Raw genomic sequence first — 26866 nt, forward strand, 5'->3', positions numbered from 1 at the left:
GCTCACCAGTTCGGGAAAGCCTTAAAGCCTTAATCGGCTTGGCCATATTTCACCACCAGATGACGCTACAAACCATAAAACTAAACTCCAAGCGCTATCAGCCACGTATCCAGTCCTACGAAATGAACAACTATATTAACATTATCAGTGCGGTTCTCAAACAAAAGTTTTAACAAGTTCTCTACAACAGATACATTACATAAACTTAAACGTGTTCATCAATCATGTTTTCTCTCTCCCTTAGCTTATTTAATTAATATTCCAAGAATATAAGGTCAGAACACTGTTACGGAAATTTGTTTTTTATATGTGTGACATAAAAATGTGCTTGTATATTAACGCAATAAATAAGACAAAAAAGTGCGGGCAAAACAAACTTTTGTAATTCATATTGGTGTGAAGTCCTTTAGTTGCCTGGAGTTTCTGCCAAGCAGCATAAGGCACTAGGCTAGGGATTCCCCCGGAACGTCTGCCCATTCTTAGGAATATTTTTACGCATTTTTACAAACAAAACAACCAATTAACTAAATAACTAATGCCTAATTAACTAATTACATTTGTCTGTCTACATTTTAAAGCTTAAAATAGCATAATATATCCAATTCGTTTACCGTATATTACCTGCAACCATTCTGCGAAAGACCATTAACTGTTTTTAAGAAGGAAATCCTTATTTCGGCTTCTCACATGACAATTAATCAACCTGAGTTATTCTTATGTTCCCGGAAAAATAATCAATAAAATGATGAGTTCGCTCATAAAATCTTCCTAATAATATCACTAAATGATGTAGGCCTATTTATAATAGATAACAGCTAAATATGCCAGATCTATCCTTCAACTAATATGTATAGTTTTTGTTGGATTTGTTTTTGGTTATTTATAGTTATATTCTTGTAATAAAATAATTGCGTGGAGTAATAAAACATGTTACAGTGCAGTATATCCATTCGCTGACTCCTTTCCAGAGCCCAAAGTCAGTCGGCCAGTATAATAATAGCTGTATGCAATTCCCACAGCACACGCACTAGTTTCGTTAATGCCTTAAGCAACGGAAGTGCTAATTGCATTGGAAAATACGCTTGAATCGTTTATGTTAGTTATGATGACTATGGATGCAAATGAGTGTTGGTTATAGAAAATGCCGGGGTAATTCCCCGTCACGGAAGGCAGGCACGCGTTTGGGGATCTTCGTCAGCCAGTTAGGGGCTGCTGCGCTGACGTCATGGCTTCCGGCTGCGCTCCTTCTCTCTCTCTCTCTCTCTCTCTCTCTCTGTCTCTCTCTCACGCACACACACACACACACACACATTATCCCTCCCTCCCTCCCTCCTCCTCAGCGCTGGCCGCTGCCTACAGAATCCAACATGGAGTAACTGGAGATGGGGCTCGTACGGGGCCACCTTCCGCGACATCAGCGCAAAGCCAAAGCCGGCGGATCTCGGTAATATTAATAACAACAATAATAATAATAATTATCGTAATAATAATTACAGGCTGAGAAGCGAAGAAAAGGGGGGGAGGTCGGAAGACGTTAACCTGGGAGGGAGGGTGGGGGCTGGATATGCGCATTCGGTGGTATTGCGCGTCCGTGATCAATTACCCGCAAGCGAGAAGAAGTAAAGGTACCGAGGCGAAGGGGAGCGAAGACCAAAGCGGGCGCGGATAAAAGCGGATCCTCTGTGATATGAAGGGGGGTTGCAGCGAAGACAGCAAGGAAAATGAAGAGCACGGAGCGAATGCTCACTGTGGGAAACTGCTGTAGGTGAAACGGAAAAAAAAATGACCGAAGAAACACACCCAGACGAGTAAGTACATCAAAAGAGGATTTTTGTCTTTCATGCTTTAAATTGCACTCGGTTATCCGCTTGTGCTTTTATATTTGGCTGCCTGTGTATATACTTTCTTTTTCTGCAAGTGGTGGGGGGATTCGCGTTATTATGAAGTTCGACCAAGTTGCCGCACTGTTTTCCGAGTTGTAAAGCAATGGGGCAATATGTGTTGACAGTGCACGGAGAAAAGGGGGGTGGAAGAATGCCCCCCCTCACCGATTCAGTCTCGAGGAAGGGAAGAGAAGGAGGGACGGGGGTGGGGTGGATCGGAAACATTTTCTAAAAGGGATTTACAACTGAATAGGCCATTCAAAAACACAGAAAAACTCTCCAGTGACACGGCTTTTAAAGGTAAAAACGCGCACGATCCCTCCCTTCCGGCGTTTAACGCTAATGGCGAGTCACAGCGTGGAAGGATGATGGCTTTTCCGTGGACCGCAGGCTCCTGGGCGCCGAGAAAGTCGCCGTGCGGCCGGACCGTCTGATATGTAACATCCGCCATTTCTTTTCTTGAATCGCTCTAATTTGCATACCGCACTTCATTCATAAAAAAACACCAATCGGGTGAGACCCGGTGTTTGCATCTTAGGGACCTGCATACCCGATATCATTTATTTGGCAATCGGATTATATTATTTTCCTATTATAAATGGGTTTGTGTAAACTGATATGCGCGGCCGAAACACCGCCGATCGGTCGAGACACGGAGCGGTTTGTCTAATTTTGCAACGCAAACACATGGTCTTGAATAAATATCTAGCTATATCTGGGGAGGTAGCGCACCGGCGATCTCTTAAATTATGTCTTTAAATAACGTCAGTCGGCCTTATCGGTATAAATAGAGCGTTGCAGACTAGCGAAAATACATTATATTGGCGTTGCAATAATCGCATTGCCCGTGTGCTTGGCAGGCGGCTCGCATAATGGAGCAAATGCGTGCGATGTGTGACACAAAATGCTGAATTGTGAAGAAGGGAATAGTCCCATAACGCCGGTCCATTCATAAACTTAAACCAGGCTGCCTGACCTAAAGGGCTTTAAAGTGGGGCATTTTGGGCAAATGGGTCATAGACAAAAAAAAATGCAACGGGGTATATGTCCGAATAATAATAGGATGTCTATTCCTATGCGATTACGACACCAGATATCATGTGTTTAGATTAACATTAATACGCCACACAGGCGTCGCTATCTAACTCATAGTGAGGTTTGACTGGTCAGGGAACAGAAAGGGAACAGAAATCACTTTTTTTTTTGGGCAAGCTTAGAATAATCGCTCTCATTTTCATCAGTCATTTTCATTTTTACAGTTGTGATCTGAGATAAATGTAGGTATCTCGAAGCAGGGTTCATGTGTGCAGGAAACCGCGCCGCAGCCTAGTCTCACACCCTGCTGTGTACACAGATTACTCAAGCAGCACTGCGAAATTCAATAGGATATTACAGGCTGCTTTGAAGTATTTATATTTACCATTAAAAGTTTCAATCCGAACTCATTAATTAAAACTGACACGTATCGGCTGCGGTGCCATCAGAAAGAGTCGCGATGCCTTTACATTTTATGTTGCAGCCTCATGCTAAAATGTTTGAATTCATTTCCTCCCCGGTATCAATATACACTCAATCCGGCATAATGACAAAGTGGAAACTGGATTTAGAAACGCTGGCAAATTACTAAAAATAAAAGTTAAGCCATTACGCTTTTAAATTTAGCTCAGGTACGGCCCGTTTTTATTGGTCCAACTTGAGATGTTTCGAAACTTGTTCGGAGTCCACTTGGGCACTTTGGCTAGTTCAATTGATCTGGACATGATTTGGAAAAGTACTTTTCCCCCAGCTAGCAATGTATATCAGAGCAAAAACCAAGCCATGAGATTGAAGGACTCAGACAGGATTGTGTTGAGGTACGGGTCTGAGGAAGGTTACAAAACTTTCTGTTACATTGAAGTTTCCCAAGAATACTGTGGCCCCCATTTTTAAATGGAAGAATTTTGTAACAATCAAGACCAGGGGCCCCTCTATAGATTTTGGGCCCCACGACCGCATATCGTATTGGACCCCCAAACCCAGACAATCCAATCATGATCAATCTTTTTACGGCCCCCATCTCAGGGGCTCTTGAAGTCATCTAAACTTTCTCTCCCCCCTTTTATGGTGCCCCCCAGTCAAGCCCCTTCCAAGACGTGGCCGTCTGCCCACGCTGAGCGGTCCGTGGAGAAGGGCCTTTAGTAAGTGTGGTGACCAAGAACCTGATGGTCACTCTGGCAGAGCTAAAAAAGTCCTGTATGCCGATTAGGAAACCTTCCATAAGGACAACGGTCCCTGCTAATTGGGGCTTTATGGTCAAGTACAGGGACTGAAGCCGATTCTTAGGTAAAGACCAATGAAAGGCCGCTCGGACTTTGCAAAAAGGCGTCTGAAGGACTCTCAGACTGTGAGGAAAAGAATTCTCTGGTCTGGTGGAACCCGTGAACCGTTTGGCCTCAATGCTAACTGAATGTCTGGAGGAAATCTGGGGAAGCTCATTGCTACACAGTGCCACCCCAGTGGTGCAGTACGATTGAGGATCATGCTGTGGGCATATTTTTCGTAAGCAGGAACTGAGAGACTAGTCACAGTCAAGGGAATGGTGAACAGAACACAGTACAGGAATATATACTTAATGAAAACCTACTCCATAATACTCCGGAACCCTGACTGTGCTGGAGGTTAACCTTTCAACAGGGCAGTGACCCTAAGTACAGAGCAAAGACAATGCAGAAATTCTGAATGTCCTTGAATGGCACAGCCGGACCCCGGACTTGAACCCAGTCAAACTTTTTCTGGAGAGACCTGAAAATAACTGTCTACCGACAGTCCCCATCCAACCTGACAGAGCTTGAGAGGTTGAGATCGAGTTGCGAGACGCTTGTCTTGTCATACCCAAGAAGACTCAAAGCTCTAAGCACAGCCGGAAGAACTTCGAAAAGGACAGAATAACGGGTCTGAATACTTATGTCAATGTGATGTTTGTTACTTTTTTACTTCTAATAAATATGACAAAAAAATTTCGAAAAGCTAGTTTTTGCTCATTGTCATTGTGGGATATTGTGTGTAGATAAAATAAAGAGAAAAAAATTTATTTAAATGTTCTTAGCCTAAGGTTGCAACATAAAAGGTGAAGTGGTTTGAATAAATGCAGTGTATATAAAAACACGACAAAAATGAAAGAATGTGACAGGTAATTTCACAATAGTTATTTCCTCACTCCCAACAGTAAAGATAATAGGCTTGCAATTTTCTTACCTGTAACACACACACAATGAACTCCAAAGATACAGAATGAAATGACTTTAATCACTGTGCACTCTGCTCTCTTTCAAAGGTCATTTCTGTGTTATATTATTGTGCCGTTTCCATATATTTATAAGCCCGAAACAGAACAGACTTCCTTCTTTAAAATTAGACTGGCCTGTATTGGTAATTTACACAAGTATGTGTGGCAGAAAATGTATTTCATGTATTGAAGGAATACAAAGTACTTTATCTTACTCCATCAGCGTGTGTATCTTCTCACAGTTTAAATGTAAATGCATTTTAACAAAGAAATTCTGTGATAGTCCTGAGGGGTTACATTTGGTTTAATATCCATCGACATTGCCAAATGAGCAAAATAGAGTTCTTTTCTTAGCTGGCTACTTTGTTGGTCTTGAAAGACTAACAGACTAAAGCTAATTGTGTTGCTGAGGTCTCAGGACAGCTGAAAGAAACAAATTTAAAGGCGCTGATAGCGATGCCTAATTTACAATTTTTTTTATATAACCAGTCAGATTGTAGCAGAAGATAATGTGGTCACACCACCGAAGAGGCCGTACAACTGTAATCCTATGAAGAAAGTGATAGCGGTTATTACCAGGAATCCTGTTTTATCTTTTTTTGTGTGTCTCCACCACAACACCTTCTAAATCCAACCTACTCCAGCTAAAGCGGCATGCTTAAATTGTTCGTATATTACATTTAATTTTGTGAAATACGGTTGCTATTTTTATTTTAGTTTTTTTGGCGGTCTATTTTTAGTTTGACAACCTAGTTTGATTCCGTTTCCATCCATAGGGGTAAATTTTGTTTATGTTAAAATACAAAAAAATATCCCTTTTGCGGGGGGGGGGGGGGGGGGGGGGGGTTAGTATCTTCTGCACACCCTGTTCAGCTGCCATCATACTGGGATTCACCAGCGTTTCACTGCAAAACGGTAAAAGTTTCTCTGTGTTTTAGATGTTGTGTATATTTTGGAATTAGTGACTTGGCTGGTGCTTTGGTCCAAAGTGACTTTTCCTTATTTTCACAGCTGCAACAATTCCAGCATTCCTCTGCTCAAACAGCACTATAGGGACTCTGAATCTGAAGTTTATTTCAGCATCTCGAGTTTCGACGTCCCTTATTATTTTGTCAGATTTTTTACATGTAGCACATTTCCGTGTTCTTCAGTCCTGTGATGACAATAGCTTTTTTTTTTTTTTAAAAAGGCTATTTGATGCATCGTAAAAATAATAATTTTGTATTTCTATATTGTTTCTGTTAGTGAAGTCACCTGCTTTCCGAATTGCCTTCCAATGCTTGAAAACATTTCTTCAGTGTTGCCTGCAGGTAAACCAGGCTCCTCTAGAGTTTAGCGAAGGCTGAGGTCTCTCGACATCCGGAAAAAAACTACGAATGGTTGTAACATCATGAAGCTTGTTCAGATGTGACTAATGTAATCGTTCAAGCTAGATGAATGAAATTAGCTAGCTAATCATCTGTGTCTTTTTATTTTTCGATGTCGTTCATAGACATTTCAGAATTATGGTAAAGCCCCGATTTTCTTTGTCTTTTCTGTTTTGGTAACATTCAGTATGCAGTGAGGTGCACGACTTCCCTGTGGTCTGGTTATTACAATTTTTTTTTTTTTGGTGACCAAGGGAACGTTTCCACGGTTCCAAGGTGCTTACCGGCAAACACGAGAGAGTCTGTGAAACCGATGGGATCCTGGAGGTGCCTGGCACTAAACGGTAGCTCGGCGGAATCGATTGGCGTATCGGTGTCGCTAGAGCCGCCTCGCCCCGCTCTCTCGGAGGGATTCGGCTCGGTGGAGCCGGATGAAGGTCGTCTGCAGCCACCCCAGACCCGTCTGCGAGAATCGATCTCAGGTCGTCCTCCGTTTTTCTTGCTTAGGCAGCGGGGGCATCTGAAAAACGAGCCCGTGAGTCAACGGGGCCCTGGCTTCGATACCTGAGCCTAGCCGCCCCTCCCCCAGCCCCCCTCCCCCATCCTCCACCGATGACGGATTGTTTTTCTCAGGCTTTTGCAGAGTGACACACCCTTGGTTGTTCAGGCCTGGTGACCTCCAGCGTGGTGGAGCTCTGCTTTGTCGATCAGTCTTCAGCTCTGCTCCCGTGCTTTGCTTTGGGAACCACCAGGTTGCAGGTTCCAGACTTAATGGTGCATTAATGGTGTCTCCTGACTTGGGCTGGGCAATATCACATGGATATTATATCACACATGTACAATGATCAGCAGGGCTTCAGAAGATGGGTGAAGCATTTGGCTGAATGCCAGCTTTTCGGTACTATACAGACATTGATTTACACCTACAATTTTGTATTAGTAGTGCCCTAAAATATTAATGAGGCATTTTCTAATGCCCAAAAGTTAATAATAACTCGGTAATAACGGCATATCTTTATGTTTGATAAATGTGTCTGACTTTGAAGTGTCAAAAGTGCTACCACTCCACCAGCATCTTGGAAATCTTGTCGATAAACTCGTCTAAAAGATGTCGTGGCTGCTGAGGCGTTCCTTTGTTCACCACCACTGCAGTGCATATCACACCTTGAAGTATACCAAACCATAGTATACCAAAAGAGTATTATGTGGTGCACCCTGCTGCAGTGCATATCACACACTGAAGTATACCAAACCATAGTATACCAAAAGAGTATTATGTGGTGCACCCTGCTGCAGTGCATATCACACACTGAAGTATACCAAACCATAGTATACCAAAAGAGTATTATGTGGTGCACCCTTCTGCAGTGCATATCACACACTGAAGTATACCAAACCATAGTATACCAAAAGAGTATTATGTGGTGCACCCTGGTGCAGTGCATATCACACACTGAAGTATACCATACCATAGTATACCAAAAGAGTATTATAAGGTGCACCCTTGTGCAGTGCATATCACACACTGAAGTATACCAAACCATAGTATACCAAAAGAGTATTATGTGGTGCACCCTGCTGCAGTGCATATCACACACTGAAGTATACCAAACCATAGTATACCAAAAGAGTATTATGTGGTGCGCCCTGCTGTGGTGCATATCATACTGAAGTATACCAAACCATAGTATACCAAAAAAATATTATGTGGTATAGTCCGCTAACCGAATTTAATAAACATAAAGATACGCCAAGTTTATGCAGATTACTAACTGTTGGGTGTCACAAAACACACCTCATTGATATTTTAGGCGCACTTTTAATCTGCTAAACAAATTGTGGGTGTAAATAAACATCAATATAGTATTGAGTAGCTGGCGTCCGGCCAAATGTTTCGCCCGTCATCTGAAGCCCTGGTGATTATCGCGCATTCGCGATATAATATCGATGTGCTATCGCCCAGCTCCTCTTCTCACCCACCATTGGGATTCACCCCACCGATCTCTTATCTGGGGCTTGTCTGGTCCTTATTTGACCTTGAAAGTCTTGCCCATGTCTGACTGTTTCCACAGAGACCTCCAGATGCAGATGGGTGTGATGTGGAACTGTGACACTCTCCGTGTGTTGCATGGAAAAGGTTGTGGGGTTTTTTGGGAGTAAGGATGTACCATTCAAAATGATTATTTGGAGAAAATGAAGTTAGTATGTTTGCTTTTTTTTTTTATTGCCGTGGTCTTGTATGCCAGACGCCGTATAATAAAAAAAGCTCGTCTCGTCTCAGGAAGAATGGTGCCATGTCGGCGCGCACCGCACTCTTTCTGGCTTTCGGCCTTCTATAGGATTCGGTCGGCCACAAATAGGCCTCCGGTGGCTGGCTTTGCAGGCGTGCTCCCCGTCTCGCCTTAAAGGCCAGACTGAAAATACCCCAGCAGGCCCCCATGTGTGGCCTATCTCCGGCAGCCTCGCAGTGGTCTCCCCCCCCCCCCCCCCCCCCTCCAGTGGCATCCAACAGGGTGTGTCCCGGCGGGCTGCTAAATGCACTCGCAGGGATGCTAACGGGCAAAGTTTCTATCCTCCTCCGCACAGGAGAGCTTCTTCTATCTTTCTCATTTATTTATTTAGGGAAGCCGGTAACGGTGCCATTGCAATTGTGGGTGACTGCAAGGGGCGGGACTACAGAATTTTCACCTTTTTTCACTTTGTAACCTTGTGAGTGACACCATTTTTATACCTCTGAGTTTGAGTTTGCTTGGCCAAGTTCAATCAGCATTAAGGATAAAACAAATCATTAGTTTTAGAGATGAGAAATTGCACATCTGGACAGTATTTAGTGTGTGATACTATTCCACGGTTTTAACATACAAATAACATGATAAGTAGATGCAAAAACAAAATACATAAAGCTGCCTGCAGTCCTAAATGTACATTCGGGCTACTTCAAGTCTCTCACGTCCCATACAAATTGCCCCAGATCACAGTCAAATGCCAAGCACTGCAGGTCCTATTACTGTGAGAACTGTGGACTTGGTTGTTCTCCCTTAAAATCAGCCACGTATTTTCCTACTGCTTATCCTGGTCACTGTTGCCTGGATCCCTTCCCTGGCAGCACAGGACACAAAGCTGGGGCGCATCCATGCACAGGATGTCAGTTAATCACAAAGCACATGCACGAACAAACGCGGTTATACGCTACGGGCCATTTGGAGACTCTGCTTGGCCTAACGGCATGTTACGGGGCTGTGGAAGGAAAGTCATGTCCTCCACTGGGAGAGAGCGTGCACCTTCCACACATAGAGGTGAGGCTCAGACCTCCAGCCCTGGAAGAGTGAGGCTAAAATGCCCCCCCCCCCCATGGGCATAAGATACGCACTTAGTAGGAATGAATGTTTCTCTGCACATGGGTGTGTGTGTAGTTCTCTGTTTCTCTTTGAGGTTTGGGCAGGTGATGGTGAGGAGTAGACAGACCTGAATCTAGGCTTATCGCTTGGTCTTATCAAAGCCTTGGTTCCAACTGTTCTTCTCGCCTGCCCTTAAGGGCGGAAGGAACACAATAAACCAATGAAGGTTTTTTTCACTCCCACATTTAGTGTTTGCTGTTACCTGCATGTATTTTTATGTTGTGTTTTTTTGAAAGTTGTTTGTGGCATTTATAGGCATCAGTGAGAAATAGCGGACACTATTCACAGATTAAGTCTACGGGTCTAGACTCATCAATTTCAAACGACGGCGACTACGTTTGTGCGTGAGACTGCATTTGTCTTTGCCGCGGTTCCTCCACCTCATCCTTGTGTTATTTTAACATGTCATAAAACCCTGATTATTTTCGCCACTCCTATTAGGAGGGGATCGTAAAAATACACTTAACTCGGGGTTAGTCATGATATCGACTTGGATTTAAAGACCATTTACTGTCTCGGTTATCTTTGTACGATGATGTCAATCGGTTTTCAGTTGATGTTTCTCCGGTTTCAGCCATCTAAGGCGTTGCGACGAGTCATTGCAGTTAAAATGCATGACTGTACTCACTGCAGTCTTGTCAAACGTTTGCTAGCAGTTTATACGTGCATGATTGTGTAGGTGTTGCTGCTTTCACAGATGACGAGTGGGAGGACTCTGTAGATCTCCTGTTGATCACTGGCACTGTCGATCACCAAATCATCTCCCGTTGATCTCTACTATTGGGAAGAGGTACTTCTGTATCGAAGAGCCGTCATTGATTTTATACTTTTGCATTAAAGATACCACCTTTTGACTTTTTAAATATTACATCCTGGCCAGTTCTCAGGGGCCTGACCGATCATAAATTTTTAAGCAGGTGACAAAGTGTTTGTCAGAGTTTGGTTATCATACGAAAAGCAGACCCCAAGGATTTCGCTGACCTCTCTACATGTTACCAAAACATCAGAATTAATGTGGGCAGTTTGGCATTTTCTGCTGAAGTCCCTCAGGTGGCATAGTGGGGGGGGGGGATGAGCTCTGTTATGTTTTTATTCTGAAATGCAGTGCTGTCTGAGAGGCCCTGCAGTGCATGCCCTGGGGTTTCTAAAGAATGTGCAGCAACACTCCTCAGTGTAACTCTTATCATTAATAACTGTTTGTGACAACGAGGCACTTTTCTCAGGAGTTTTATAAATTGCTTAAACCGAAATGTTTCTCGTTTTCCGCTATTTTTAATCTTGAGCTGAGTGAACTTCTATTGATAGTGTGGTTTTAAATCATTAGCTTAATACAAAAGGCACTTAATTAAGCAGAATTTCTTTAAGTACATTTGAACCAAGCCAATGCTAGCAACGTACACCTGGCATTGTGTGTGTGTGTGTGTGTGTGTGTGTGTGTGTGTGTGTTTTTCTTGTGAAGAACCGGTATTACTGGTGCATATAGGACTATATCATACACATTTGCTCCGTAATTGCCAGGCAAATGCTGATTATTTACTTCATTGTACATCTTTGACCCAACATGAATAGTCTTGATTGGGGTGGGTGTTTTGCGAACGTTCCACCCACCTGTCTGGTTGTTTAGGGGTTACTTCTGGGTTGCTTTGTGTACCAGGTTCAATTATTCGATAAATGCTGCTCGACGTTTCGTGCGAATTCAGTGACCATAAAACGAACACAGATATATCTGCAGCTGGTAAACTCACCCTGTACTGAAATCGCCCAAATTAGTATTGAAAGGGGATTTCACACAGACATGATTAAAAAATATTTTATTAAAAAAAAAATTTTTGACAAATAAAAGGGGAAGCTGTATGAAACACTCAGTTTACCTGGCATGTTACCCATCACATATGCACCAATAGCGATCCTCCCCATAAAAATGCAGGCTCTGTGATTGGATCTCAGCCCACTAGCCCATCTGGGTTTTATTTGCATGGGTACAGGATTCAAATAGTTTTTCTTTTCTACTTCAATTTTATTGCAGCTTTGGTTCTACAGGACTAGTTATATAGCAGTCATTTGCAAAAACAAATAATACTACAATAACAAATGAGGCTAGTCAGAGTTCTGGCTTGTGACTGGCGATTATTCAGTGATGGCTTTGCCTGGGGACACCATGCCTGCCTGATTTGTCATTGGAAGACAGGTACAGGAGAGGCACCGGATTGGCTGGGACTCCCGTGCGGCCTGGGAGATGGAAACGGGCCCCTTTAAGGTCTCGCATTCTGCAGGGACAGTAGAAAGATTTCCTGTGAAAGCAGAGGTTTCTGTTGACTTTGCCCCCTTGTTCCCCGGTGTCCTCTTCTCCAAATAGCTTTCTGTGTACCTTTTAGAAACACAGGATGCGTGGTTCCTGGTCTATTCCCTCCCCCCCCCCCCCGGCCGCCGACCATCCGGTCAGCCACACTGATCCCTGCCCAGTCGCGGTATCCCACAAGGCCATCTTGTATTACCTTGCAGCAGTAACCCATCGGGGGCCCGCTGGCCCAGCAAGGACAATCGACCCATTTTAAATGGCACGGTGTACCCTCGCGGGTGAACCTTTGGAGGTCATTGTCAGGTGGGGGGTGTCATATGGCCGCCACTTAGTGGTTCTCCCATCTCACATGACCGCTTCGTGTCACGAACAAGGGGGTCGGTCATGTCCGGTTTCAGGAGTTAAGGGTAGACCGATCGGGCCAGAAAAGAGGGTGGGGGGGGGGGGTAAGATGAATGTATTTTTTGTTTTTATTCTCATGATATTCTCTTCCACCCAAAATTGCAACTCCTTTCATTTTTTTCTTGTAAAACGGTTTACAGAACTTTGCTTCTAACTGCTAGATGTGGCAGTTTGCCACGCCGTTACAGCAACGACGTTAAATCGTTAATATCATAGCTGGGCTCTTAATTAACCTTCTCTTGATTAGACGTGTTGACCACATTTGGTCGTTTTTTTGTGCCAGTTACTGAAAGACTTCATAACAGTCCATCCGCATTAAACCGTATTTAACCGCACTCCAAAACATTGTCCAATAATAGTTCCTTCTCACAATATACTGTTAAGTTCTTTGTGAAACTAGAAATGGAATAAATTAGTATGCAACCTCAGAGTGATCAATTATGTATAGCTACTTAATTGTCGTGGGGCTAAGAAGACAAAGTAATCATTGATTAACTGTGTTATTCATGCAAAGGCTTTGAAACCCACACTAGATGAGGTTATAATGTCATTGGCTCATTTAGCCCATTTCCTATTGGTTACTTTATAGGTGATTGCCAGCACATGGTAATTCATATCCAGTGTTTCTCATGCTCCAGTTACTCCCAGCATTGAATTAAGAGCACCGTCAGTGGGAACAGGCTAATAGTCTTAACACAAGCATGACCTCTGGCCCTCAAGGAGTCATATTTGACACCCCCTGTTTTTATTTGATTGTCTAAAGCAGGAACTAGGCCAGAATGTTGTTTTCTTTCCATCGTAGTCTGGAGCTGCTTGTAATATAGTGGCATAGCTAAAAAAAAAAAAAATTTTGTCGAATTGAAAAGCATCAAAAGACAAAACCCCCCATTTTCTCACTGTCCAATTAGTAGATCTCTTCTCTGCACCTAAAACTCATGCCGGTTTAGGGGACGAGGTCATGGCAGCCCTCAGTCAGGCCAGCTTCACCGAGCTGTGGGACACTCCTGGAGGGGAGCACAGTTCCTCCCACGCCCTCGTGGATGTCCGTCCAGCACCAGACGTCACTGCATCACGATGAGGATGAACAGCCCAGGCGTCTAGCACGTCCTGCAGCACGGGGCGCGGTGTTTCGCATGGCAGTCTTCCTCGCCGCAGGCGGCTGCTTTGGCGTGGCCAGGATGAAGCTGAAGAATCTCCCGAAATACCTAATCAGTTGCTAGTCTTAGCAAGGCGTAGCATTAAGACACAATAGAGATACAAATAGTTTCTACAATTAGAAAATGCACAAACACCAACTATCTTAAGATGTATAATCTTAATCTGAGGTCACCTCAACTAAAAATCGATTAATAATCGATTTCATTTTGTAATCTGTATCCCATCGGTTAATAGTCATGCCTTTTTGTGGACCCTTATTTTATCTTTTGCAATAATTCCCAAAAACTGTCATTGCAGAGAAGACAAATGTAGAAATGGTGCAGTCCGGAAGGTGGCCAGGGGTATGGTGGGGACAGACGGCTTTGAATGGGCGCCGTCGGAGGAGGGCACTGGCATGTCCAGCGCAGCTGGGCCTCGGATGAGCGCCGTCGCTGACATGCAGGGCGCATCTGCCCAGACTCTGGTTACAACACGTTGCATTATTCAGTCTTTCAGCAAGTGCTCTCTCGCAAACAGGAGACGCGGATGGATTGCCGCTCGGTTTTGCATTTTTAGGTTACGGGCATTTCCTGGAAGAATTCAGCCTCCAGGGGATGATGCCCCCCCCACCCCCCACCACGGGCAAAATCGAAACCAGTCGACAGGATATGAACCTGTGTGGGGTCCGGAGGTATGACTGTCTGAAGTACAGATAGGAAGACGGTCCGCGGCGAGGCTGACGTCTCCGAGAGCCATGGCCAGGGACGCCCTCGAACATTCTGTTACTCGTTGAATCCGCATTTGTCCACGCTTGTATCCCAGTCAGTCATCCTTTTCCTGCACTAACCAGATGGCTGGGTTTCTACATCGAGGGAAGAGGTGGGAGGGGGGTCAGGGGGGGATTGTGGTCACCGCCTGCTGCCTGCAGAGTGGTATGCGCTCGGCAGGAGTCGGACCGCCAGCCTGTCGGTTGGGTTCCGTTTCTGGCAGGGCTGGTTCTACCGGTTAGCATGTACATCCGCAACATGAGTTTGTCAATGGATTTTCCATGAAAGTAGAAGCAGCGGATATAAGACTGGCCTGGAAGAGGGCGCTGCCGTCTCCCAGAATCCTCCCCTGCTAACTGTTTGCATAACCTTTATAGCCTAGTCCAAGTCAGTGGCTTTGATCCGTGGTGGTAATCAGCATCTGGCTCCGGCGTGGGCTGCGGGCGCCCCCCTTTGCGACGTGTGTGTTCGTTCCGCTCGGCACTCCCTGTTCCGGTCTCGGAGCTTATCCTGCATTGTTTACGGACTCTGTAATTCATATTTACCTGGGAATATGGATAACCCAGAGGCATCCTGTTTCTGTTGACTCACCCAGGTCAGACTAGTGTCAAAGATCTGTTTTTATCATGGGACTGGTGCACGGCGCCTCACAAACAGCAGAATAAGATGTGTGTGCGTGCACGAGCGGGTATTCCTATCCTTTATGGGGACCGGTTTCCTGGTCCCCATAAGGGAAAACTCTATTTTATAAAAATCAGTGACTGCTATGAAAAAAATCAAAATGTAAAAACTCTTGTATTTTGCTTGGCTACTTATGGTTATGGTTAGGGCAGGGTGGGGGTTAAGGTTGTCATAGTTAGCGTTAGCATTTTTCCGATAGAAGTGAATGAGCGGGCCCTATAAGGATAGGTATACCCTGCGTGTGTGTGTGTGTGTGTGTGTGTGTGTGTGTGTGTGTGTGTGTGTGTGTGCGCTGCTGCTGCTGCTGCTGCTGCTGCTGTTGTTGTTGTTGTTTGTTGTTGTTTTTAAAGACCAGCCTCTCACCCGGGTGTAGCCCAGTTGATGCGGGCCTAGTGAGCTCACAATAGGCACTTGGTATAACTGGTTTGACTGGTGTTCCTACTCCTGAACCTCCTTCGCCCAGACAGGATGAATCACACAGTCAGCTGTAGGATGTGCTTTGACTTTGTGTTTGGGGAATTTGCTTCCTCCCGCTGGATTTGGGGCCGGGTTTATTCCAGTTCAGGAATGAAGTGCCTGGCCTGATGTGTCCAGGATACTGTCCCCGATCCGTCCTTAGGCGTCCAGGATACTGTCCCCGATCCGTCCTTAGGCGTCCAGGATACTGTCCCCGATCCGTCCTTAGGCGTCCAGGATACTCTCCCCGATCCGTCCTTAGGCGTCCAGGATACTCTCCCCGATCCGTCCTTAGGCGTCCAGGACACTCTCCCCGATCCGTCCTTAGGCGTCCAGGATACTCTCCCCGATCCGTCCTTAGGCGTCCAGGACACTCTCCCCGATCCGTCCTTAGGCGTCCAGGACACTCTCCCCGATCCGTCCTTAGGCGTCCAGGACACTCTCCCCGATCCGTCCTTAGGCGTCCAGGATACTCTCCCCGATCCGCCCTTAGGCGTCCAGGATACTGTCCCCGATCTGTCCTTATGTTGCTGACAGTAAGCTTGGCCAGTTCATACCGTCATACCCTCCATTGCATTGCAGTATGCGGCACTTTGATAACATTTCCAATAGCAACACTAATTCAGAATGAAATCTTGGCAATTCATTGAGCCCCCATGGTAAAATTCACCAACCAAAAATACCAACCATATTGTACCAGAAATACCGAGGTACACACAGTGACAGCACCTAAGCCTAGCTGAAGGTTACGGCATAGCCTTCAGGCTAACTTCATTCACGATCACCTTCTGGCCATGGTCTTGCACCAGACTGGCCAGACACTGGCTCAGGGAACAGTCTACACCTGAAATGTGGAATACCTGAGTCTACCTCCCTCAGGGGGAAAGTGAAGGAGACAAGTTGATGGAAGTTCTCAGCCTTGCTGAGTAGACCATGCTCCTCCTGGGTGCTAACATCTACATTAAGTCCAGGGCACTCATTCTAACCCCACAGCTATTGGTTGCGATGTTGGGATATTTTCCATCGTAGGGTGATCCTACAGTGGAGGTCAGGAGAGGAATTGGTTGTACTCGTGAAGATAAAGAAAGAGATGACGCATTTTGGTTGGAGAGGTACTGGGAGTGCTGAAAGGTTGAGATGGAGAGATGACTGTGGATTATTGGGTGGGGCTGTTAAAGTTCTCTCTTTTTTTTCCCTTAAATGTTCTCTCTCTCCCCCCATGTTAATAATTAAAAAGCAAAGTCAGGTTACCTCATACGGCCGAATTTCGGCTTGGTAGGAAAAGCTAAGCTAAGGTGGTTTGTAGCTGGGCTCAGGTGTTTCTGGGGCAGACTTTCTACTGCGTTCCTCTCTCATGAGGTTCTAAAGGTCTCCTGGAGACGTGTTTATAATTCATAGCAATGACGCAAGGTGATCTATTTCTTCGGTCCATGTACACTCAGGATTTATGTTGATGGAATGACACCTTGGGATTTGGTGCTGGTGGTAACTCCTGGTCTCCAAGGTCTGATGACTCAGTCTGCAGAGCTGTGGACTGTCTTCATCCAATCTTTGCCTGTTGCCAGAAAGACCTAAATCCTTCCTAGTCCTTCCACAGCTTGTCGCTGGGGATGTCAGCGATGCTTCACATAGCTTAGCTGGGTAACCCCTCTTCAGGGCGTTGCTGTTTGTCTTGTTTCAAATGCACTTCGAAGTGGTTTTGATACCAGGCTTTGTTGAGCTCTTTTGATTTACAGCGTCAGTTGAAGCAGATGTTCGTAATTATATGGTGGGGGGGGTGGCCCTTTTTTCTCACACGCTCTATCTCTCACCATTGTTTTTCCCCTCTCCCCCATGCAGTGACACCTACATTGTGCGCGTCAAAGGGGTGGTAATGACCCGAGACGACTCTAGTGGTGGTTGGCTGGCCCAGGAGGGCGGCGGCCTCAGCCGGGTGGGGGTCTACAAGGTGCTGCCTGCTGAGCTGCCCGGCCAGAGTGACTTCCTCATCCGAGGAGAGCGGCTGAAAGACAAGCAGGTGAGGGCCCCGACCATCCTGCATGGGCGGGTAATCAGCAGGAGCAACAGGAGCATGACGATGACATCGCTCCAAGTCACTCGGACCAGTGTGCAGACTGTTCTATGAATGGATGTCTATCTCTGTCCAGGGAGGTCCACAGAGTATAGTATTTACCAGGGATGTTATAGACATAGGTCATGTGACCTGTCCCGTAATGTAATGCATGTTGCAATTTTCTAAATTTACAGTTATTTATTTAGCAGAGGCTTTTTTATCTAAAGCGATGTACATTTGAGAAGGCAGGGTGAGCCAGTTCCTGGAGCAACTGGGATTAATGGTCTTTCTGAAGGGCCCGACAGTGAAATCACCCTGACAACCAATGGATTTGTACCACCGACCTTCCAAGCACAGGCACAGCATCCCTGCCCACAGAACCAAACGTCAGCCCACACAGTGGGCGGGGCTATTAAAAGAATCATGCATCTTCCTCAGAAGAGGGGATCTTTGTGGTTTTCGCCCCTCAGGCAAAGCTTGTTTTTGGGTACCGACCAAAGCTGGGACCCTGGAGTGATGGTCACAGGCGTGTCCAACAGCTTCTGCTGCAGCAGTTTCTGCTCTGCGTCCTTTCAGAGCACCTTAATTTTTTTCCTTTCCAAACGAACTGGTATATGATGTCTGATCGATTTAGTGGCGGACCTATAAAATGATATTATTATTGTATGTGATGTTCTCCTTTGCTGTGGGGCTTCCTACAGACAGTCCTCCATCCATCTTCCATAACTATGTGACCATTAAGGGGTTAGGGTGATGCACAGTGTCATAGTGAGTAGAGATGTACGGAAGGATATTTTAAGATCTGCTGTGAATTTCTGTAGCAGATATATTTGTAGGGCAGCATGGTAGCTCAGTGGGCACCAGGGTTTGAATCCCTTCCCACTTGTGTGTGTGTGTGTGTGTGTGTGTGTGTGTGTGTGTGTGTGTGTGTGTGTGTGGGGTTGCACGTTCTTCCTGTGATGTGCGGGTTTCCTTCAGTTGCCCTGGTCTCTCTCTGCCAGTGTCATTTCATCACGCCATTAATCCGCAGTGTGCACGCACCCAGTTGCGGTTCGCCGCCACGGCTCTTGTGACCCTGTGATTCACAAATATCCGTGCTGGCAGGTGATCCTGGAATGCATTCTGAAGAAAGACCTCGTCTACATCAAGGCCACGCCCACATTTCACCACTGGAAGGTGAACAACAGGAAATTCGGCCTGACATTCCAGAGCCCAGCCGACGCCCGGGCCTTTGACCGGGGAGTGCGGAAAGCCATGGAGGACTTGGCAGATGGTAACTGTCAGTGCGTACCTCTCCCAGCCAAGACACTGCCTAAAACCCACTTAACAGATCTGTCTGAAGTCTGGTTTGACACTATTGCTGGACCCAAAACAGTGCTGTGGGGCTGAGTGATGAATGGCGAGCAGCTCGATGGGTTACGCACTGATCGTTGACTTGCGTCCATGTTGTTTTCTTGCAGGATCCACTACTTCCTCTTCCACGCTCCATAATGAAGCAGACCTGGGCGACGACGATGTTTTCACGGTTAGTGCTGCACCGTCTCCCGCTTCTCACCATGTTCCCATCGGTCTGAGGCAGAGCCTTGTGGCCCTGGCGTGTAGCCAAGTCGTCACCGGGCCTAGCTGCACCGCGGAGGTCCGCCCTGGGCCCACGGTCACGTCTGCACGCACCCCCCCCCCCCCCCCCCAAGGGCTTTGCCTACTCCTATCATGATTTTACCTCCTTCTGTTCTTTCCAGCTCTAATGGATCAGCACCCCTCAGCACCCCCCCCCCATGTTTTAAGGTACATGTGAGGATTCCCAGAAATGGTGGGGCTGGGGGCAGAGGGAGTTTTTGAGTGCTGGAAGCTGGAGTGCTGGAGACGAGCTTTTGTCTGGTGTATATGGCTAACATCGGGAAAGGGGGGGCGGTTTCCTGTGGTGTTGTGACCAGACTCGCCCGACAACTTGGCATTCGCTGGGTTCCTTGTCCTTTAGTCACAGTTACAGGCGATGAGGAGCAGCGCGCGAGGTCGAGGGGTTGCTTCCTGAGCCCCCCCACTCGCTGTAAAGCCATCATTAGCAGCTGCTTCCTAGCTAACTGCCATGTTGATTTACTACCACAGTGGGGGGCTTGTGGGGGTGGGGGTGCACTCAAATGTAGGAGCCAGGGCCAGAGGTACGCCGGGGAATTGTCGCTGGCGGATTCAGGGTATGTTATAAGTACTGTAGTGGATGTGGACACAGAGACCAATGACCTGAAAATAGTCACTATGAGAAGTTAGTTCTGGGTTGTTTACAGTGCAGGGATAATGACTGACACAGGAGCTGCCTAGTCATGGCTGGCGGTGTGGGTTGGGAGGCACAGAGGGAGCCAGAAACCAGCCCAACGCAGGGATACCCCCGAGGCTGAACCATACCCTCAGATCCACTCTGCCGACTGGCGTAAGGCATCCAATCGGGCCATCCACAAATCAGATCGCAGAACTCGGATCGGCAGACAGCTGATTTTGCTCGGGGATGAGGGGGCGTGCCCCGCCTCCCCAAATGTACAGCCACGATAAATAATCTCATTGGATGGAGCCCACATGGCCTCGTCCCTAAATGGTCACTCAGCCAGATGATGCAGCCGCCGCACACAGGAGCAGGTTCTGGTCTGCAGAAGCACGGGGGTCCTCTTAGATTTATTAGTCAGGCATCTGCCTTGGACTCCCCGAACACACTCCGGCCTTTATCCTTATGGGGAGCAGGAATTTTCTAGAAAGCAGTTCAGTGTTTTCAGTGGTTGGGTTTTGTGTGAGCGCGTGTGTGTGTGTGTGTGTGCTGTGTGTGTGTGTGTGTGTGTGTGTGTGTGTGTGTGTGTGTGTGTGTGTGTGTGTGTGTGTGTGTGTGTGTGTTGCTCACTGAGGCCGTGCCTCTTGCACGTGACCCTGTGATCTCAGTGTGCCCGTTCGCCTGTGTCTGCGTGTAATTACACGTGCGGGTGAGCATGTATGGTTCCGCTTTAGGCTGAACGGTTGTGTGCGATTATCTGCGTGGGTGTGTAGAGGTATGCCTAATGCACAAAGCTGAAACATGTGTGTTTACCCTCCCTCCATAGGCACACACACACACACACACAACGTCGCCATGTCCCTCTGCCTTGACTCGGATTGTAAACATGGTGTTGTTTGAGAAGCAGGGTGGGGTGACACTGATTGACAACTTCCGGTGTGGGAGCTGCGGGGACTGGGGTGGCTGGGGGGTGAGTAAAGAAAATGGGGGTAGACCAAATACTCTGGAGGGGGGGTTAGGACCGACAAACCAAACACACTAAAGAGGGGGGGCCGGCCTCCTCAACCATCCACACAGCTCACCACGCTCGTCCCGTCCCTCCCCACTGGCACACTGGCCCCTTTCCTCCCCTGTTTTCCTTAATTCCACCCCCATCCGGTTTAGAGTGGAAGGTCTGGCTTGTAATTTCCACAGGATATTCAATCTTGAGAACAGGATTGACATTAATCTATTGCTGCTGTGGTGTTTACATAGCTGGTCAGGCGGGGGGCTGGGGGGGGGTGGGGGGGTGGTGGGGGTGGCAGAAGAAGGGCCGTTTGTGCCTCACTGAATTCCCGGTTGTTCGCTGCGTTTTTATTTTTAAACGGTTCAGCGGCGCGGAAGCACTTCTCCCATTCCGGGGATGGTGCCTACGTGCCGCCCCCAGGTCCAGGCCGGTGTTCTCCATGTGCCCCATGCTCCCTGTATCTGCCCCCCTCCGCCCTCACCGTCTGCTCCATATCTGCCAAACGGCTTGCCCTCAGTGGCCCCATCTGCCCTGTATCTGCCCCCAGACTTCCTGTCTGCTCAGGGCCGTCCCACCCCCACAGGGCCCCACTGGGACCCCTTTATCCGACACGACCTTCCTCAGTCAGGGTTATGGCCTGCGCAGGGAGGCCGCGTTCTCAGACACGCGCGTGCCCTGCCTCGCTCACACTCACACACACACACACACACACACACACACTCACGCTGCTTTTAGTCCCATCAGCTGCTGAGAGCTTGCATTCTTGTCTGGTCTGGTGGCCAAAATAATGCTGATAATTGGTGTGACTGCAGCTACCCTTAACCCATGTATACCCCCGTCCCCCTCCCCGTTCCTGCTCCCGGGAGTGTCTCTGACCATAGGGTGGATTTGGGTTGGGGGGGGGTGGGGGGTGGAGATTGGCCCCCTTTTTTGGTATCAGTGGTGCTGGTTTGTTTAAAGCAAATGAGTTCAGACGAGGTCACTGTCCATTACCAGGGTTGGGTTTTAGCGGCAATCTGAGCAATATGCGTCCCCTAGTGCATTCTGGGATACGCCACACCATCACCCAGCATTGTCCTGCTCCCTCCCTGTCACTACAATTCTAATCAAGCCCCCCCTCCCCACCTTGTGCTGTTACTCAAAAAGCTTATCGGTCTGAAAAGCTGCCCCCCCCCCCCAATTTGTGGAGCTTTCTTCAGTCAATATCTTAATTTGAGCCCCCACCCCCCCAACTAAGGAGCTGATTGCAAGCCTTTTGAGCAGCGATCTTTTCTAAGGTATGCGCCCCCCCAATCTGACTGTTTGTGCCTGTTTATCTCTGCGCCTTAAAGTTCCCAGCTTTTGATAAGGTGCCTGATTGCATTTTCAGGGGTCGTTCCCCACCCCCCCCCCCCGCCAACCACCACTAGTGCTGGTCCTCCATCCAGATTTGAGTATTTTCTTATACGCCAATAGCATAAACATCTGAAAGGTTCTGTGTTTTTAATTATCTTGGGCTGGCAGGACCGGGCCGTCATCCTGCACGTATTTTAAGTCCTGCTGGCTCGCTCTCCTGGCAGAGGGACCTCTGTATTATTTTTGGCCGGGCTTCCTGAGGTCCGGGCAGACGCACGAGGGGGAGAACGCCGTGCCGGGGTGGTGGGTGTGGCCTGTGATCCCAAGGCTGCCCCTCACGCTGGGGTGATCCTGGACAAAGGGCAGGGAGGGGGGGATTCTGCCTGTGTGTGTGTGTCGGGGGGGGGCAAAAATCTATCTTGTGACGTTATCCTCGTATATATTTTATATGCCACAAAAAGGGGGAAATCATTTTTTTTGTTCTTTTCTGGTGCTGAGGTCCTGCACAGGTACACTGCCAGAATGTGTGCGGTTACCCAGCGCACCTTCAGGACCCCCCCCCCCCCCCCCCCCCCCCCCCCCCCGCCACACTGTCCAAAAAAGGCAGCGTCCTCATCGGCATAGATACGCAGGGAAACTTTTTCTGCTGGTGTCATTGGGCTTTCAAACTTTTTTTTGTTTTTTTGTTTTAGGGGTCTGATCCTGGACTGATTATCCCGTATATTTATATACGGAGGGGGGGTTGCGAATAGTTTGTGTTTCATTATTCTTTTTAGGAGTCTTTGACTTCTGTGAATATGCATTGTACCTCCAAAATATCATTCCATCATCCATCTACATTTTTTGGAATTGTCCTAAGGGTCCCCCCCCCCTTATGGTGCCCCCCTGGCTGCACCAGTCTCAGTTGTGAACTGGAGACTTTTCTGTGCCCTATTAGTGTGCAAAACACCTTTGCCGTTGAAGCCTGTTGACTTAATGTGACACGCCTGCTCTCTCTTCTCGCTCGCTTCCCTCAGAATGCCACGGACAGCTCGTCCAACTCGTCCCAGCGCAAGGAGAGCTACACGCAGCCACTGACGACGTCCTACAGCTGCGAGCCGAGCCGGCACCACTGCCTCCTGGGCCACCTGCACGAGCAGCACCGTCCCTCGGACCACTACTTCCCCGATCAGGTCTGTACGGGGGGGGCAGATCGATCTTCGGCCCCGAACTAAGCTGTTTGTAGTTGCTTCCAATATTTTTCAAATATATTTTTGAAAATACTTATTTTTGGAAATTAAGCTGCCCCCACCCTCCAGCATTCTGCAGGGTAAATCCCTGATTTACCATGATTTTCTTTTCTTTTTTTTCCTCTCTCTGTCCCCCATCAGCCCCTCCCGAGGTTCCCCCGGCGCGTCTGGATCCGGGACGACGACGACGAGGAAATCGTTCGCATCAACCCGCGGGAGCGCCGCTGGCTGGCGACGGGGTACGAGGACTACCGGCACACGGCCATCCCGCGGGACCGGCCCGGCCGAGCTGACGACGGCGGCGACGCCTATGTGCACTTCGACAAGGCCGACAGCCACAAGCACGACTACAGCTACCCCTATGCCCCCCGGGCCAGGCCGCAAGGGCGACGGGCACACTGTGGTGGTGGGCACCCAGCCGTGCGCCAAGGCCGACGGCGAGCTGCTGCGCTGCGTGTACTGCCGCGAGGCCTTCGAGCGCGGGGAGAACCGGCGCGGACACTGCCCAGACGCCCCGGACCCCGTGCGGGCCTGCATCCGCCGGGCCAGCTGCCTGTGGTGCGCTGACAGTCTGCTGTACCACTGCCTGTCAGACCCCGAGGGTGACTATTCGGACCCGTGCTCCTGCGAGCCTGGCGACGAGCGCTTCTGCCTGCGCTGGATGGCGCTGGCCGGCCTCTCGCTACTGGTGCCCTGCATGTGCTGTTATGCGCCGCTACGGGCTTGTCATCGAGCCGCCGTCGCATGTCACTGCTGCGGCGGGAAGCACAAGGCCGTCAGGTGAGCCGGCCATGGCGGGGGGGCGGCCCTCTGACTTTGACAGACAGACCTCCAGTGGGGGTTGAGTGGCTTGAAATTTATTATTATTATTCTTATTATTTTATTATTATTATTGTTTATTTTTAATTATTATTTTTTTTTACACTTATCTTTGGGTCCCACACGGCCTCTCCAGCCTCGGGTGCGTGCAGTCACGCTTTACACGGGTGTATCTGGTCGCTGTCCACATGCAGAGTCTGGGAATCCCCGCGGTTCTAGCCGACGTCCTGGTTTTCATCCCTGTTCCTGTTTTCAAGGCCCCCCCCCACCCCCGTTTGCCAAAGGAAGATTAAGCTGGATCCGTCTTGCCAACAAAGGCACTTAAGTCAACTGGCAAATTCTTCTCTGCTCTTTATTCCACCAGAGACGCTAAACCTGCCAGGGTGTGTGTGTGTGTGTGTGTGTGTGTGTGTGTGTGTGTGTGTGTGTGTGTGTGTGTGTGTGTGTGTGTGTGTGTTGGACGTGTCCTTATGTGTGTGTGCTTGCACACCAGCCCATAAGTGTGTCACCACGGCCTGCAGAAGGTGTGGAAAAGAGACGTCAACAGCATGGGAGTGTTACCACGGTACCAACACTAAGTGACCGCGGCTAGTGCTGCATGAGCTCGTAAAAGAAAGATTTTTTTTTTTGTGGTGAGGTTTGCGTTTTGATGTTTCGTATCCAAAGATTTACTTTTTATTTATTTTCCAACTCTGTTGAATCACCAACCAAAGGGATGTGGGGTGATAGGAGGGGGGTGGGGGGAGGTTTATGAAAAAGCACAGCCCTGGGTCTCATCTATGATCTGGACGCAGGTGGCTTCTTCGCTTTGCCAACTCCAGAGTTGAAGGTGCTCTGTGTTTTTATCACGCATTTGCGTCTGAGTTGTGGATGATGGGTGAAGATGCTGCAAAACTCCGTTTCATCGTTATGACGTGACGCCACCAAACCAAACCTCTGAAAAACTGCTGTGCGAGATAATTATACAAACGGAATTATGTTTTTTACGTATTACGGATTATGGAAATTACGAAAGTAGTATTGGGTCTGCAGCTGACAACCAGTTTGCCAAATGACTCGCCTGTTTCAATCCTTATTTTCAGTCCTTCGTTTAAAAAATGGGAAGCTGTGATTGGCAGCCATAAGCCTTACCGAGTGTCCTAAGGAATGGCTCCTTCAGTGGCCCCTAGGAGACACTGTGCGTTCTGAGCTCGGAATATAGGAGAGATGATGTATTTTTATAATGTACCAGTGTGACCGTCGGTTGGTAATAACTTTCAACCCAGAAGCGAGAGAACACAAAAAAACAAAAGCAATTACAATTAAAAGCATCGCACAATCATTTGGGGCAGCAAGGACAGCACTAGCTGTTTGCTAAACCCCGCCCACAGAATGCTGCAGCAGTTTGGCTCGGGCCGTTTGCACGACGTCACCGGCCATTCGGCGACGAGGATTGGCCAGCGTCGGCCGAGGTGGACCAGTCAGAGAGCAGAGCCGGCTTGCAGTGCCGCAGATCTGAACGCAAACCAGCCTCGAAATCGGTGTCGTCCAAGGAACCGTATCGGTGAGACGGACCAACCAGAAACACGGTGGGACTGAAATTTGTGCTGGAAGACGGGTCCCACGCAGCCGGTCGGGTTTGGCGGCCCTCACACCCAGACGTGCGCTCATACACACGCCGCACCGAGGTAGCTTCGCCCGTTGTTTCGACATAAACCGAAGTTTTATTTTTCTATCTGTGGTAAGGAGCATCGAGCCAGAAGCCTTCCGTCCGTTTTGTACAGTTTAGCTACCGCGTTACGCGTAACTATCAAAGTGCCTGAGCACAAAAATCCCCAACGAAATAAATCCTGTTTTTTAATTAGTTTTGTTTTTTTACAATCAGCATTTTTACCTCTGTAAAAAAGGCAAAAAATTATATATTACAAGTGTATGATGTACATTTTAGTTATTTTTTTTTTTTTATTGTTTCTTATATGTATGAATAATGTAGCTCTTGCTTGGACAGATAAAAGGACTGTGTAAATAATACCGATATGTTATTGTTGTAAAGGGCGGGGGGGGCATGTCCTTCCCCAGGAAGTGTCGCTTCATGTTCTTCATTTTCCAGCAGCAAACAGGCTCCAAGTAAAAAGGAGATAAATCCACTGTGTGTCTCCTCCTTGACTCGCGGTACATTGCCCCCCACCACAATGATCACCACACAATATAAAAAAAATTTGACAGAAATCATGGACCGTTGGTTGAATTCACTGTCACACACTCTCTCTGGCTTACTGAAACATCCCCCCCCCCCCGCCCCCATCGGGACCCCAGCTCCCGGCGAGCTGGCCCAGGCAAGTGGAGGCCTCCCGCAGGCCTAATTCGGTACTAACCGTTGTAGGGAAACGTGCGGAAGATTGTCTGTCTGATTCTGAAAAGTAAAAGCTCCCCTGAGCATCCGCAAGCTGTACGGCTCGGTGGCTGCAAATAGTATCAAACTGCACATGTGCAAACATTTAAGGCGTTTCTAATGAGGTAACCGCCACCCCCTCCC

General features: G+C 47.8%; 1 protein-coding gene across 1 annotated transcript; it reads left to right on the forward strand.

The window, feature by feature from the left end:
* Positions 1-1541: 1541 nt before the first annotated feature.
* LOC125739021 (sprouty-related, EVH1 domain-containing protein 2-like) lies at positions 1542-26559 on the forward strand. Its single transcript, XM_049008636.1, is given in 7 exon segments — positions 1542-1808; positions 17495-17672; positions 18813-18981; positions 19169-19233; positions 23320-23475; positions 23674-23900; positions 23902-26559. Coding segments are annotated over 7 exon segments (1236 nt in total). The 5' UTR covers positions 1542-1782; the 3' UTR covers positions 24317-26559.
* The last annotated feature ends 307 nt before the right edge of the window (positions 26560-26866 follow it).

The sequence above is a fragment of the Brienomyrus brachyistius genome, chromosome 3, assembly GCF_023856365.1.
Source record: "Brienomyrus brachyistius isolate T26 chromosome 3, BBRACH_0.4, whole genome shotgun sequence".
NCBI classification, from domain to species: Eukaryota; Metazoa; Chordata; class Actinopteri; order Osteoglossiformes; family Mormyridae; genus Brienomyrus; species Brienomyrus brachyistius.